This window comes from Amia ocellicauda, chromosome 6 (genome assembly GCF_036373705.1).
Source record: "Amia ocellicauda isolate fAmiCal2 chromosome 6, fAmiCal2.hap1, whole genome shotgun sequence".
NCBI lineage: Eukaryota > Metazoa > Chordata > Actinopteri > Amiiformes > Amiidae > Amia > Amia ocellicauda.
In genome coordinates this window covers 8,630,816-8,644,111 of record NC_089855.1, presented here as the reverse complement: position 1 = coordinate 8,644,111, position 13,296 = coordinate 8,630,816, and the positions used below count along the sequence as shown (strand labels likewise).

At 46.1% G+C, this 13,296-nt stretch overlaps 1 protein-coding gene across 2 annotated transcripts in view; it reads left to right on the top strand.

The window, feature by feature from the left end:
• epha3 (eph receptor A3) overlaps positions 1–13,296 on the top strand; it is a 96,171-nt gene that overhangs the window by 21,932 nt on the left and 60,943 nt on the right. For both annotated transcript variants that reach the window (XM_066706016.1, XM_066706017.1), the window contains exon 3: positions 425–1,085. In XM_066706016.1, coding sequence (XP_066562113.1) covers positions 425–1,085 — 661 coding nt within the window. The remainder of the gene's footprint in view (positions 1–424; positions 1,086–13,296) is intronic.

The following is a 13,296-nucleotide window of genomic DNA, read 5'->3' as shown; positions in this document are numbered from 1 at the left end:
GAGTTACTTAAAAAAAGATTGCTTTGCATTGCTGACAGACGTTTATAATCTGCAGAGAGAGGGAAAGCCAAATTCCTTTTTCTGTCAATTTAATGTAAAGCACAGACTCGCAGTTCGTCATTTGTTTTTCTTTACTTGTTCAGCTCCTACCATTCTGGCTACAATGGGAACACAAGCCAGCGATGTTAAAGAGACAAACCAATCACATTTTATTTAGCTTAAGAAACATTTTTGTAAACAAAGTGAAACAAATGATAACAGAGACACAAATCCTGTGTTTTGTTCCTTGTCTGTAGCTGCATGAACTTACGCTGAGATACATTTGAGTATGAATGGAATTTATAAACTTAAAATCTGAGCCAAAACCTTTTCTGACAAGATCGTTCGATGATGAATTCATATTCTCTTCTTCTTCTTCTCTCAGTGGGAGGAGATCAGTGGGGTGGACGAGCACTACACACCCATCCGCACCTACCAAGTGTGCAACGTGATGGAGTACAGCCAGAACAACTGGCTGCGAACCAACTGGATCCCGCGCAACTCGGCGCAGAAGATCTACGTGGAGCTGAAGTTCACGCTGCGCGACTGCAACAGCATCCCGCTGGTCCTTGGCACCTGCAAGGAGACCTTCAACCTGCACTACATGGAGACGGATGAGGACCAGGGCCTCAAGTTCCGGGAGCACCAGTTCAGCAAGATCGACACCATCGCGGCCGACGAGAGCTTCACCCAGATGGACCTGGGTGACCGCATCCTCAAGCTCAACACGGAGGTGCGCGAGGTGGGGCCCGTCTCTAGGAAGGGCTTCTACCTGGCCTTCCAGGATGTGGGCGCCTGCGTGGCGCTGGTGTCCGTCCGGGTCTACTTCAAGAAGTGCCCCTTCCTGGTGCGGAACCTGGCCATGTTCCCCGACACCGTGCCCATGGACTCGCAGTCGCTGGTGGAGGTGCGCGGCTCCTGCGTCAACAACTCCCGCGAGGAGGAGCCGCCCCGGATGTACTGCAGCACGGACGGCGAGTGGCTTGTGCCCATCGGCAAGTGCCTGTGCAACATGGGCTTCGAGGAGAAGGGCATCTCCTGCCAAGGTAAGCCCCGCTCTCATACAGATCTGGTCTCACCACCGCCGTCTGACAGGGCAAGACTTGCTGTGTCCCCAGGAGTTTAATTAAGTCAGTGTGTCTGGTTCTCCTTAGTTGACAAGCTCCGTGCTATCCCTGCCTGCCCGTAATTTCTCATGTTGATATAGGCTGCTGACTCGTAACATCAGCTCTGTGACATCATTGGGGAGTGACATCAGGTCTTTGACATCAATGGGAACCCTGCTAGCACACAAAGTTGCAACAACGTTGTAGCAACGTAAATTACATTGCCAAAACATTTACAACGTTGATGCAACGTTGTGTGTTAGCTGGGAAGTGACACCAGGTGTTTGACATCATTGGGAAGTGACATCAGCTGTGCATTTAGGTTTCTGTTTGTTCACATCATACACAGTACATTTTGTAGAACTTTGAAGGTCATATCTTGCTTTGCGTATATTAAAATAAAATTGTATATGTATATATATATATATATATGTATATTTATAATCTATCTTGACTTTTTATAGCCTAAGACTGATTGTATTTCATAGCCGAAGCAGCTCGAAAGATGTTTTCTATTATAATGATTCACGTTGGAGAAAATACGATCAAATGAATAACAATTTTAAAACACAGACATCATAAGTTACGAGAATGGGGGGGGGACAAAGTAGACTTCATTGGACTTGGGTTTATCATCCAGACAGCCATGGCAATGAAACACACACACACCTCATTCCTGTCAGCCGCAGCCGGGGAAAGTGTTTCCCAGTAAAATATGAGCTCTCTGGTCACTGGGAGAGTCTATCCTTCTCAGAGAGCAGCTTGAATCGGTTATGGTTATGAAACGCGTTCAGATAGCACTTCATCTGGGCCTTGACGGGCTAATTTGGTGTTTGGCGCTCGGGGCAGTGGGGAGGCGGTGCCCGGTTGCAGCCAAGCTGGTGTGCGTGGGCTGGGGTGAGGCGGTGGGGTGGTCGGGTGGTAGTGGGGGAGTTGTTAGATAATCTGAGAAGTTGTAGCAATACTGTCTGGCTGCCCAGGCCTGGCTGGCAAGCAGGAGCTCCGTACAGCGAGGACAATTCTTCAGAGTCAGCCTTCGGTAAACACAGCGGCCTTTATTGACGTCGAGGGTCTGTCTTGATGGTAGAGGCTCAGACTCAAGGACTTGACCCGCAAAACAATCTGCTATTGAGTTCTGGGCCCCTTGTGAAGGAGACTGCTGAAATATAGACGGGGGGTTCGGCCTGTTCTGTGAAGACTCAGTGTAGTTGTAAGAGAAGAGATGTCCTCTGTTAGATGTCCTGACTTCAAATGTCTCACTTAAATACAGCTTAAGAGGTATTTGTCTTGAATCTAGGATACGTAAGCCTACTAACGACGGAGGGAAAGTAGGGCTGTGTCTTTGTGAATCTGGCCGGGTGTTATTTCTCTTAAGGAAGAAAAGTTTCCTGCTGGCGTCTTTGCTCTGTTTGAAATCCTTCCCTTGCTTTTCTCACTCCGAGCTGGGGAGCATTGCTTCAGTTACGAACAATAAAACAACTCAAAACACAGAACACATACTTTATCTGGGTGGAGATATATGTAGACTTTCAGGAGAAACTGAAAGTATGTTGTGTTGTGTTGAAGCCTTTGGGCTAGATATACTAAAGGGTTTGTCTAACGAAAGTAGAAAGTGTCAGTGGCGAACTAAACAAGCGTGGTTTAAATAGATGCACATACTCAATATGCAAATAGAATGAACAGTTTATTACAATTACTTAGTACACGGCTTTATATATTTGAATTGATTGTGTTACTCTTGGCGCCGCGACTGGCTTTTCCGACGACCTCCAGCCCGTAAGGTGTTGCATAAAGATCTGTAAATTCGTTTATGGAAAAAAAAAGAAAGAAAGAAAGCAAAACACATCCCCGTGGTCTGATAATAAATGGGATTGCAGCTGCCTCTCAGTGAAATCTCCTCTCAGCCCGTGTTATTACTGGAGGAGCTCCCCAGAGAAATCACTGCAGCCCATAAACTGCTCAACTGCGTTTGATTCTCCTCAGACACATTCAAGAGACGTTACGAGGGGATTGAGTGCCGTATATTTAGTGGTATCATGGAAATATACTCACTACATAGGTTCCCATATCTGAGTCATCTTTGATGGGAAGAGAGAACCTGGGGGAGGACAGGCGTTTTGGGACTGGCGCGTCACTCATTGTCAACCGGAACTCAGAAAGAAAGCCGTTCTTTATACACAGCTGTTATTTTGAGTAGTTTTTGGAGTTGACGTGTTGTTGTTACCATTTTTTTTTTCGAACTGATGTGGGTCTGGGGTGGAAAGCACTGTTTTAAAAAGGATATATAATTCATAAATACACAGAAGGGGCTTTTAAAACACCAGGCTCTTCGGATGCTCTCTGCTTCCCCAATAGTTATGCCCTTGACTTCAGTTCTTCAGCTCTTGCAATGTCTACACCAACACATCGCTGTAAAATCCATCTTTCTTCTATTGCATCATGTTTTGTGCATAGTTAGAATCTTACTGTCATTTTATTTGACATCTATACGTGTCATACGTGTGCGATCTTATATTTTCTCATGGAAAGCCAGCCCTTGCAAGAGAAGGCCGTCCCGGGGGGACAGTCGGGGACAGGGTGGCTGTCTGTCTCTCTCCTCTAGCGCAGAAACAATGGGCAAGGTCTTGTGCAACCTGGGTGTGCCGCTGTAGTAAAACTGGAGTCCAAGATCCCCACTATAGCCCTGACAGAGCGAGAGAGAGAGAGAGAGAGAGAGTTGGGCAAAACATGTCTATATATAGAGGTTTCGACAATGGACCCTCAGTCTTTTAGTCTAACCGAGGTGCCGGGAAGGGGATTGCCAGAGAAATCCTCTGGTATTGCAGGGAACACAGAATCCATCTCCTGGAAAAACAAACAGCCCGGTCCCAGGGGCGGCGCAGTGCTACACGGCGCGGGGATCGCCGGGCAGCATCTCCGCACATTTGTGTGCGCCTGTGTGAATGTTTTGATGTATTTGACAATCTCTTATTAGTTCCAGAGCACAGCTAATGGAGACTAATAAGGGCTTATATTACCAGAGAGTGGCAGCTGCAGCTCAGCGCAAAATCCCTTCACAGGCCGGAGAGGCGCGGCAGAGAGAGAGCACTTCAGAGTGGCGTCAACTGCTGGCTTTCTCTGAAGAGTCTGATTGTGGTGATTAAACAGATATTCAGAGGCTTATGGACCTGCATCATGACTCTTGGGTAGTGGAGCTCCTCCGTCCCTTTTCTCACACACAGTCGCAGTAAGAAATGATCTTTTGAAAGCGCAGAACGGACCGGGCTCGGATCAGTAAAGTCAGGCAGCTGGTTTAGTGTGACTGTGTTTAACTGTAAGTGTGTGACAACATTTATTTCTCCTGATCTGTCTCTCCGTGGCTCGGGCTAATGGGAGGTGACACCGGCTGAGATAAATGTGATTTCTTCAGACAAGGTTTCAGGCTGGCTTGCTGACCTTCATCTTCTCTGTGCTGAACGTTAAGCACGGTGTCTCGCAAAATGAAGGCTAAGCTGTTCAATTAAAACTATCAATGAAGGAGCCGGGGGGGTACAGTGCACTACACTTCTTGTGCTTTATCCGAAGAGGGCCCTCAGAGACGAGGGAGAGAGAGGTTTTGTAAATCTTGGATGACAGAGAACATGGAGTTGGTGCGTGTAATAGCATCCTGCTAAAGAGGGAACAAGACCTGTTGTACATCAGACAGCTAAATCAAAGACGAAAGGTTCAAGACACTCGTGGTCAGAAGAAGACAAAGTGCCACAAGTAGTTTAGCTGAATATTGCTGGTTGCATTGTGGAACTCTTAGACATCAGCGTGAAACTCAGGATGTCACAGCGAACAGAAATGCCAATTCCTTGTAGACGTTTTTAACTTAAGGTTGAAATGGTCTACTGGTCGAGCCCAACATCCCACCCCCCACCCACAACCGAAAGAATGACTAAATAATTCAATTTCAACTTTTGCTGGAAAACAATAGATGTCAGGATGTTAAGTGCGAATATAAAAATGTCTTGTTTGTTATTGAAACAGCTGCGGCTCCGCGCAGAGGGGAGGGGAGGGGACTGTTTTCTCAGGACAGCAAGCTTCGGCGTCCGCAGTGTCTCTCTGGCCACGACCGAGTTTGAGTGTGTGATGTCAGAGAGCGGAGGTTCACTCTGTCCTGCTGTGGTTTAGCGGTTCTGTGAAGTGGAGGGTCAGGTTTTCTTCTATCATACAGTTGAAGGAAGTTTGCTCTTATTACGTCGACTATAATCAGATAGGTTGATTTGACATGGTGAGGATTAGATTAGATTAGATTCAATTCAAATTCAGAGACATGAAGCAGGGCGGTTATAGAGCTTGTGTTTGGGTGTCTTCGTGGACTGAGACTGCACCAGCGCGGCTCAGTAATGGACGAGAAGAGAAGCAGGCAGGCAATCAGGAGACGCAGGCTCGAGTCCTCAGCTCAGTCTGCCTTTGTTCTTCAAAGCTGCACTTTGGCAATTATGAAAGTTCATCAGAGATGGTTTCTGCCTGTTCTTGACTAAAGCGACTCTGTCTCGCATTACTGTCAGCTGTTCTTTCTGTCTAAACATCCTCAGATCCCAACCTAAAAGGAAAAATGTCTGAAAACAGTGCCACTGTATGTATCCGTGTAAGATTTCATAATCGTACTGTATTGATAAGTCTCTCTATCCATCTGCCGGCATTGTATGTACTTCTCTCTCTGTGTTTATATACACACACACGCACACATGCATTTCTGCACATCTCCTAGGAGAACAGAGAGCAAAATGTCATGCTCAAATCAGATTACACACACAAGTGCGATTTACAAAGTTTGCAGCTATTCCCGACTCTTAATTGGATGCCGAGGGGTCCCAGCTCCACACAGCTGTCTCCCAAAATGTTGCTGAAGTGGCCAAGAACATTGCAGCACTGCGAGGGGTGAGGGGGGGCGTCTGTTGGCTTTACTGAGGGGTGGACTGAAGAACAGCGGGTCCAGAAACATAGGGCACAGTCCTGGAGAGGGGCGCTGCTCCAAAACGAAATCAGTGCCGCGCGACGCAGGAGGTCGCAGGGCATCTCGAGGGCAGCGACTCGCCTGTCAGCACGAGCCGGAGCCGCACAAGGCTGAGATGTTTGGTGGTGCGTGTTGTCGAGCAGCAGAAGGTTGTCGCTGCTGCACCGGATGTTTTTGACTCTGAATGGAGCACGAGAAGAATCAAAAGTCCCCAGACTTCCTTCACTTTGAGATTAGGATCCAGAGAGGCAGGGGCGGTGTGCGGTGCTGTTGTTTTTAGGCGAGTTGCCCGATGTATTTATTTATTTGTTTATTGTATTATTTCCCTCAATATTGTGTCTAAAGTACCGTACAATGTGGGAGGGAGAGTGTTTCACTTTGTGTTGATGTCCATTTATAGTGCGTCTGCGGTGGGGCAGGGCCTGTTTGTTTTTTAGGTGGAGTAATTAAGTCCAGAAAGAAAAACAGAAGAGGGCGACTTTTTCTAATGAGCAGCTCTCAGCTCACATGGCACAAAGACAGGAAGCTGGATGGAGGAGGCAGATGGGGATTATTGAACATAATCACAGGAGCCTGGGCTGCCGTTCATGTTCTTGAAAATGTGTGTTTATGCTCCTAGAGAAATCTCTTAAATCTTCGCTCCTGTGCTTCCAGCATCATAGCCAGAGAACTGAGCTGTCGTGTGTCACTATATGGCAGGTGTGTATGCAGTCTGAACGCTATTCATCAGGTGTGTGGCAGTCTTAAAGCATATTGTAGCACACAGCTCATGTGTTTTCTACACTTCTCTGACATGTATAATGATGGGGGTCTTCGTTCTCCGGGCAGGACACTGTGTTGGGGCTTTGTGGGAACAGTAGGGCTGTGGGCCACTCACCTAAGCTTAAGGAACAGGCTGGGCCGTGGTGTTTTCCAGCACATCTGTAGAAATGTGGGTTAGGAGCAGGATTGCCTCGTGGGTTTTCAGATAGCTGGTCTCCTGGAGCGGCTGCTCCCAGTGACGGTAACAGGTTACACATGGCAGAGTGGGATAAAGAGACACACGTGATTCGTTCAATTGCTTTCCATAATTTTTTACCCCTGTATCAATTCTGGAGTTGAGTAACCCTGGCCCAACTCCACGTGTCTGTTCCGCCTGGCACTTCCGTCCTTCTGGGCACTTGTGTGTGCGATGCAGTCCGAGTACGACAGGTTAGTGGCTGAGGGGGACTGAGCCTAAACTCAGACCCGGTACCAGCGGACCCTCCGGAGTCATCTGTGTGGCCCCTTCTCTGCTGGCAGGTGGGCAGCGTCAGTCTGCACCACATCAAATAAAAAGGGTGTGAAGAAGCCACATCAAAAGGCTTCAGTTTAGCAGAGATCTGTGAAAACCAGTGACCAGTTCAAATCTGAGTGAAAATCAGAATGATGCCAACATTTCTGATGGAATATCATTATTATCGGTCCAGCTACTTCCACTACTACTAATAATACAAAATTAATAATAATACTATCAGAAACCCCTCTGGGTGTCTGTCCGCACTGTTCCCAGCTGCCGCCTCGGCCCTTTGACACCCGCATGGTTCTCATTCTTCGGGGATTTGCCAGGACACACAATCCCTGCGGCCAGTACCCCCTGATTAGTAATGAGATCTTATTAATGCGATTGAAGAAAGTGCGACCGGGTATTTTAACAAGCCACTCAAGGGTTTGGGAAAGGAGACTGCGGGAGTGAGAGCTAAATTTAATAGACTGACAGATATGAGTCTGCCTTTTGCGGGGTGTTTTATTGTTAATGCATTTTTGCCAATGGCCTGATACTTGAGTTGTAATCTCCAATTATTATCTGATGTGCAAACAAATAGTACCTCTAAAGCGCGTGCTCCGATCTGGTTCAGTGTTTCGATCAGGGGTCTCAAACTCAATTCCTGGAGGGCCGAGTGTATGCTGGTTTCCTCAATTACTTAATTTGTCAAATTTATTTTTCAGTTATATTTTTCAAAAAATATTTTGCAAGGTTTTTTAGAGTTGATGGTCTAAAAGTGCATTTGATTCAAGGTACAGTTGCTTTTATATATCCCGGGGCCTGGATAGGTGTTTACATGTATCTAGCTAATTAAACAATTAGACCAATTAAGACATTGATGAGTCTTGTTGGCACGAAAACCAGCATCATACACACGGCCCTCCAGGGATTGAGTTTGAGACCCCTGGTTTAGAGGTTTGTTTTTGTTTTGTTTAATTGTTGCGGATCAATTTGATATGAATCAGATCGAGGCTTTATGTGAATTCTACCTTCAGTGGTCAGTCATTTTAGATACTGCATCATTGATTGTGAGCCATCATTGTACTATTATTATAATTCACGGTTCTCCTATTCTGTTCAGGTAATCCTGCTTTGCCTTTGACATGACAATGAGATTATAGGAAATCACGGTAACTTTATCTTCAGCCGATCTTCAGCTTCAGATCGCTCTCTGCTAACGTTCAGAGATAATCGCAAAAACGATTAATTTGGCTCATCTGTAGATGTTTATTTTAAGGTTTTATGTATTATAATATTTGAAGCTAATGAAAGTTTTTTCTATCTCTGTGTTTGTTTTTCGAATCCAAGCAGCAGGATAACTAATTAATTTCCCCGTCGTCTCTGGTTTTATAGGTGCAATCTCCCTGTGGAGATCTGAGATGAGATTTACACACTGCTGACTCAATACACACGGTGCAAACTGCTATTCTTTGTGAGTTTTTTGTCTCTACTTCATCGTTATGAAAGCTGTTTTCATGTTGATGAAGAGGAAAAAGAGACAAACTTAAAAAGACATTTTGGACACAAACAATCTCTCTTTATTCATCAGACTCCCAGGCCAAAGCAGACTCGTTGATTTGGATGCAAATTGGGAGTTTGAGTTGAGGAATAATACATTCATGAATTTGCCAAGCAATCAATCCGATTTCTTCTCTGGAAAATAGATAGTTTTGTGCTTTTTTTGTGGTGTAGTGGACTGAGTTTACTGAGCAGCGTTTTCGCAGGAGTGTCTCGGGGTCTGACTCGACTGGATCCAGATCAAAGGCCCGTCTCGCCAGCCTGTCAATCGCGCGCCGTGTGTTTTACATCACTTTCCACCAGCACTAATCACTTCACCCTCTGTTCTCTAATGCACACATGTACATTAAGTCGAACGATTCCAGAAAAACACGAATGAGTCAAATAGTATGTCACTCGTCTCGCAACTGAACAATATTGACCTGAAAAACTTCTGAGCGTCGCCCAGCATCCGGGACGAGTGTGTTGTGTATCGGCTGTGTTTCCAGAGAAGCGATTTCCATGTATCGGAGATGTCTGGGACCATCTGTTAACTGGCAGGATCGGGTTGTGCGTTTCTCTTTCTTTTTTTTGATGTGGAAAACAGGCCAATATGGGAGATGACTGGAAAATCTGCCTTGTCATCTTCCCTGGACCGAGAGACGGGAGTGTTTGCACAGGCTGAAAAAACTGAACCTTCGCACTTGATAATCTGCAGCTGTCGGTGATTAATACATATTGATTCAGGGCTTAATGTAAATAAGTGAGGAATGAGTCGGGCTCAGGCAGCGTCTGAACTCTAATTGGAGAGGAATTCGTTGTGAAAATACGTGGTAGCTCATGTACAATATCAAAATATTTTCTATTAATGGAGCTCGTTATTGTGTTACAACTCGGCCCGGGACGATTTCTGGGAAAACTAAGCATTTTCTTTTTTTCTTTTCCTTAAAAGCAAAAAAAAAGGACAAGAGAAAAGACGGATTAAGAGACGCAATCCTCTCTCGGTGCTCTTGGAACGGGAGGGTCAGGATTAGAGACAAATTGGATAATCCTTAATGGCTGAACTACATGGGGAAGCATCTTGCGTTTCGTTTGGCCTGGAAGAGAATGATCTCATTTATTAGAGCATTGACTCCGGGCTTTCGTCTGTTATGATTAGACATTGATCAAACAAATTAATTTCCCTGCTTTCAGTAAACACACTCCTGTCAACAGACAATCAATGTGAACTATTGGAAGGGTTTAATAGGCCATTGCCTTTATTGATCATTTAACAGTAATGATTGACAAGATCTGCATTCACAAAAGCTGTGTCACAAGCACTGAAGACCTCACTCAGTTGAGGGTCTTACACAATGGTTCAAGCTTGCCTGCTCTGAATCCTGACCTTTGAACCCAATAGAACAGCACTGGGATCAACTGGAGCCTCAAATATTGTATTCCGGCTAAGGGGCAGCAGTGTGGAGTAGCAGTCAGTCTCCTGAGGGGAGGGTTGTGGGATCAATTCTAGGCGGAGGACACTGCTGTTGTCCTCTTGAGCAGCGTACATCTGCTAAGAAACGTAAGAATAAGGGTGGCTCTACATCCTATGGCCTACCTTGTGAACATTGTGCTCGTTTGGTATCCATTAGTAACTAAGTGATCCAAGGATCCTATCCAGTCTGTTTTTGAATGTTCCCAAATTGTCTCTTCAGCCACATCGCTGGGGAGTTTGTTCAGATTGTGACTCTCTGTGTGAAGAAGTGTCTCCTGTTTTCTGTCTTGAATGCCTTGAAGCCCAATTTCCATTTGTGTCCCCGGGTGCGTGTGTCCCTGCTGATCTGGAAAAGCTCCTCTGGTTTGATGTGCTTGATGCCTTTCATGATTTTGAAGACTTGAATCAAGTCCTTAAATCAGTGGCTGTCATCAGCAGACACAATCTACAACCTGATGTCCGCTTGGCAAAGCTCTTATTAGCCTTCTCCGCTGTCAGCTCTGTTTATAAATCCACCCGTCATGCACACAACTCCCCTAACGGGACAGCGCTGCCGGTGGCCATTAGCTCCAATCAAGCCCCGAGCTACAGCATTGTTGGCGAGGCTGATCCGAGACCGCTGACCTCTGGGAGCTTCCAGTTCGAGTGGTCTTCGTCATGAGTGTCACCTCAGTGTTGATTGGCGTGGGTCTGACACGTGGGTTGGGATATGAGCTGCACGTTTTGCAGATAATGCCTAGATTAATACTGACTGCTTGGCACAGCTGGAGGATGTGATGGCCAGGAAGGCATAGCATCTTCATTCTCCAGACAAACGCTGATTTTCCTCTCGCTCTCCGGGCCCCTCACAGGATCGCTCTTCATTACCTGAAGGGTCGGGGCCCAGACGAAACCGATTACCACGCTTCTGAGTCACGGCGTTTATATTTTCCATTCTCTGTCAGTCTGAGTGTGGAAAACTCAGCTGTACTCTCCCAGACTTCATCCCAATGTATCACACAACGCCTTAAAAAAATCAATTTCACAAACCCTTGGAATTTTTGTGTGATTCTTTTCCTTCCTCCGTTGACCAGTTAACACAAACATTCTTGAAAAGACTGCAGTGTCAGTTTTCTGAACGCAGTACTTTTCGCTCCGGTTCTGGTCAGTTTTTGGGCACACATGCTGAGCAGATCCCAACGTGGTCAGATCTTGACGTCGTGCTCATTGTGCTGAAGAGGCAAAACGCGATCCAGGAATTCAAAATCTGCTCCACATTTCGGTCACAGCTCGGTTCCAACTGCTGCTGTTCTGACAGTGTACGGATTTTTGCGGAGAGGCAGATTTTTCAAAACCAGAAACCCATTCAGTGACTTTAGAGGCAAATTCACTGTTATTTGATTTTATTTTTTTCACTTTCCTGGGCTTCCAGCCAGCCCTGTGCTTTAGAGTTTACCAGGCATGTGCCCAGGGACAGATTTGACTTTTTAAAGAAAGAAAAAACAACGTTCACCGTCCCACATTGTGAGCTACAGAACCGATTAAATCAGACGAGAAAACCCCAAAGCAATAAAGCAGTAGCAACGCCAAGTCAACGGCGAGGATTCCTGTGGGAGAGGCTGACTAAATACCAGTATGTGTTCGCAAATATAATACAGTTTCGCTGAAGCCACCATTCAGCAGCCTGACCTGGGTTTTAATTGCGATCACAGGAAAGCAAACACACTGAAACCTTCAACAACTTTAGACAAGAGTGGGCGGGGAGATGATTGAGTTTGAGGGCTGTCTATATCTGACCTGTGGAAAGCATGGGATTGATAGGTTTGCCCTGGTTGCTATCACTTCATCTTTCTCCCTTTTCTTGTGAAGTCTGTTTTTGATTTTATTTTATTGCTACTGTGTTCTGGATACTGTCTTCGTCTGCTTGACAGCTAACACGACCAACTATTAGCTGACTAAAAGCCCAAACACCTCCGTTTAGCCATTCCTGAAATTCCCACGCAGCGGCCCGTCCCGTCCTGAGGACACAGGATCCCTTTCAAAACAGTTTGAGAGCCGGTCGGAGTTGGTGTTGCTCCCTATGTAGGACTCCCGTCAGTGCAGCCAGTCTGTGAGTTACTGACCTCGTCCTTTTGAAGTTTGTGGACGTCTCTCATTCATCTCCTTCATCTCAACGTCGCAGACAGCCAGCCTTCACATCTCAGCTGGGCCCGTCTGTGTGCGTCTCTGGGCGGACCCGTCAGTGCCACATCGCCGGTAACCTGAAGGGATGCTGTGTTCGGAGTCAACGCCCCCAATGGTGTGAAGGTTTAATTGAACCTCAGAGTCACTCTTCACTGTCAGTCCATGAAAAGGTGGACATCCAATGCTAACATTTCCAAATGCCCGATTGCATTGGCCAGTGGGCTCCTTTTGTGCCAAACGAAGTTTCGTGCTGAACCGTTTAGAAACTGAATTTGTTAAATAACCACAAAGCACAGACACAACCACTAAAGCCCTGCGTGTCAGATTTGAGATGTGATGACATCACCGTAAGGAGCTCATCCACTCTGAATCATAGTTACAGTGTATTCCATTCCTGTCCCAGAGGACCCTCTTTCTGTTGGACGGCGTGCATCAGAGCGATCTATAGTTAAAGGACTGTATGGTGGTGATGAATCTTTCTACAGAGGAGTGCTGTCAGTCGATTAACTGGGGTTTAAAGCAGCGGAGGGGATGCCTGGCTTGTTTGGGTACTTATTGACAAGACGTTCGATGCCCACTGTTCGAAATGATGTTGTCCAGCAGCCGCGAATCTGGACTGATGTGACTCATGTTTAAAAATAACCGCAGTGTCTGTTCTCATTCAGTACGAAGCTTTCTCTTCCTTTCCTTTTGTTTTACTTTATTTTTTTAATCTTCACGCTTGAGATGTTTTTAAATCAGGCTTAAT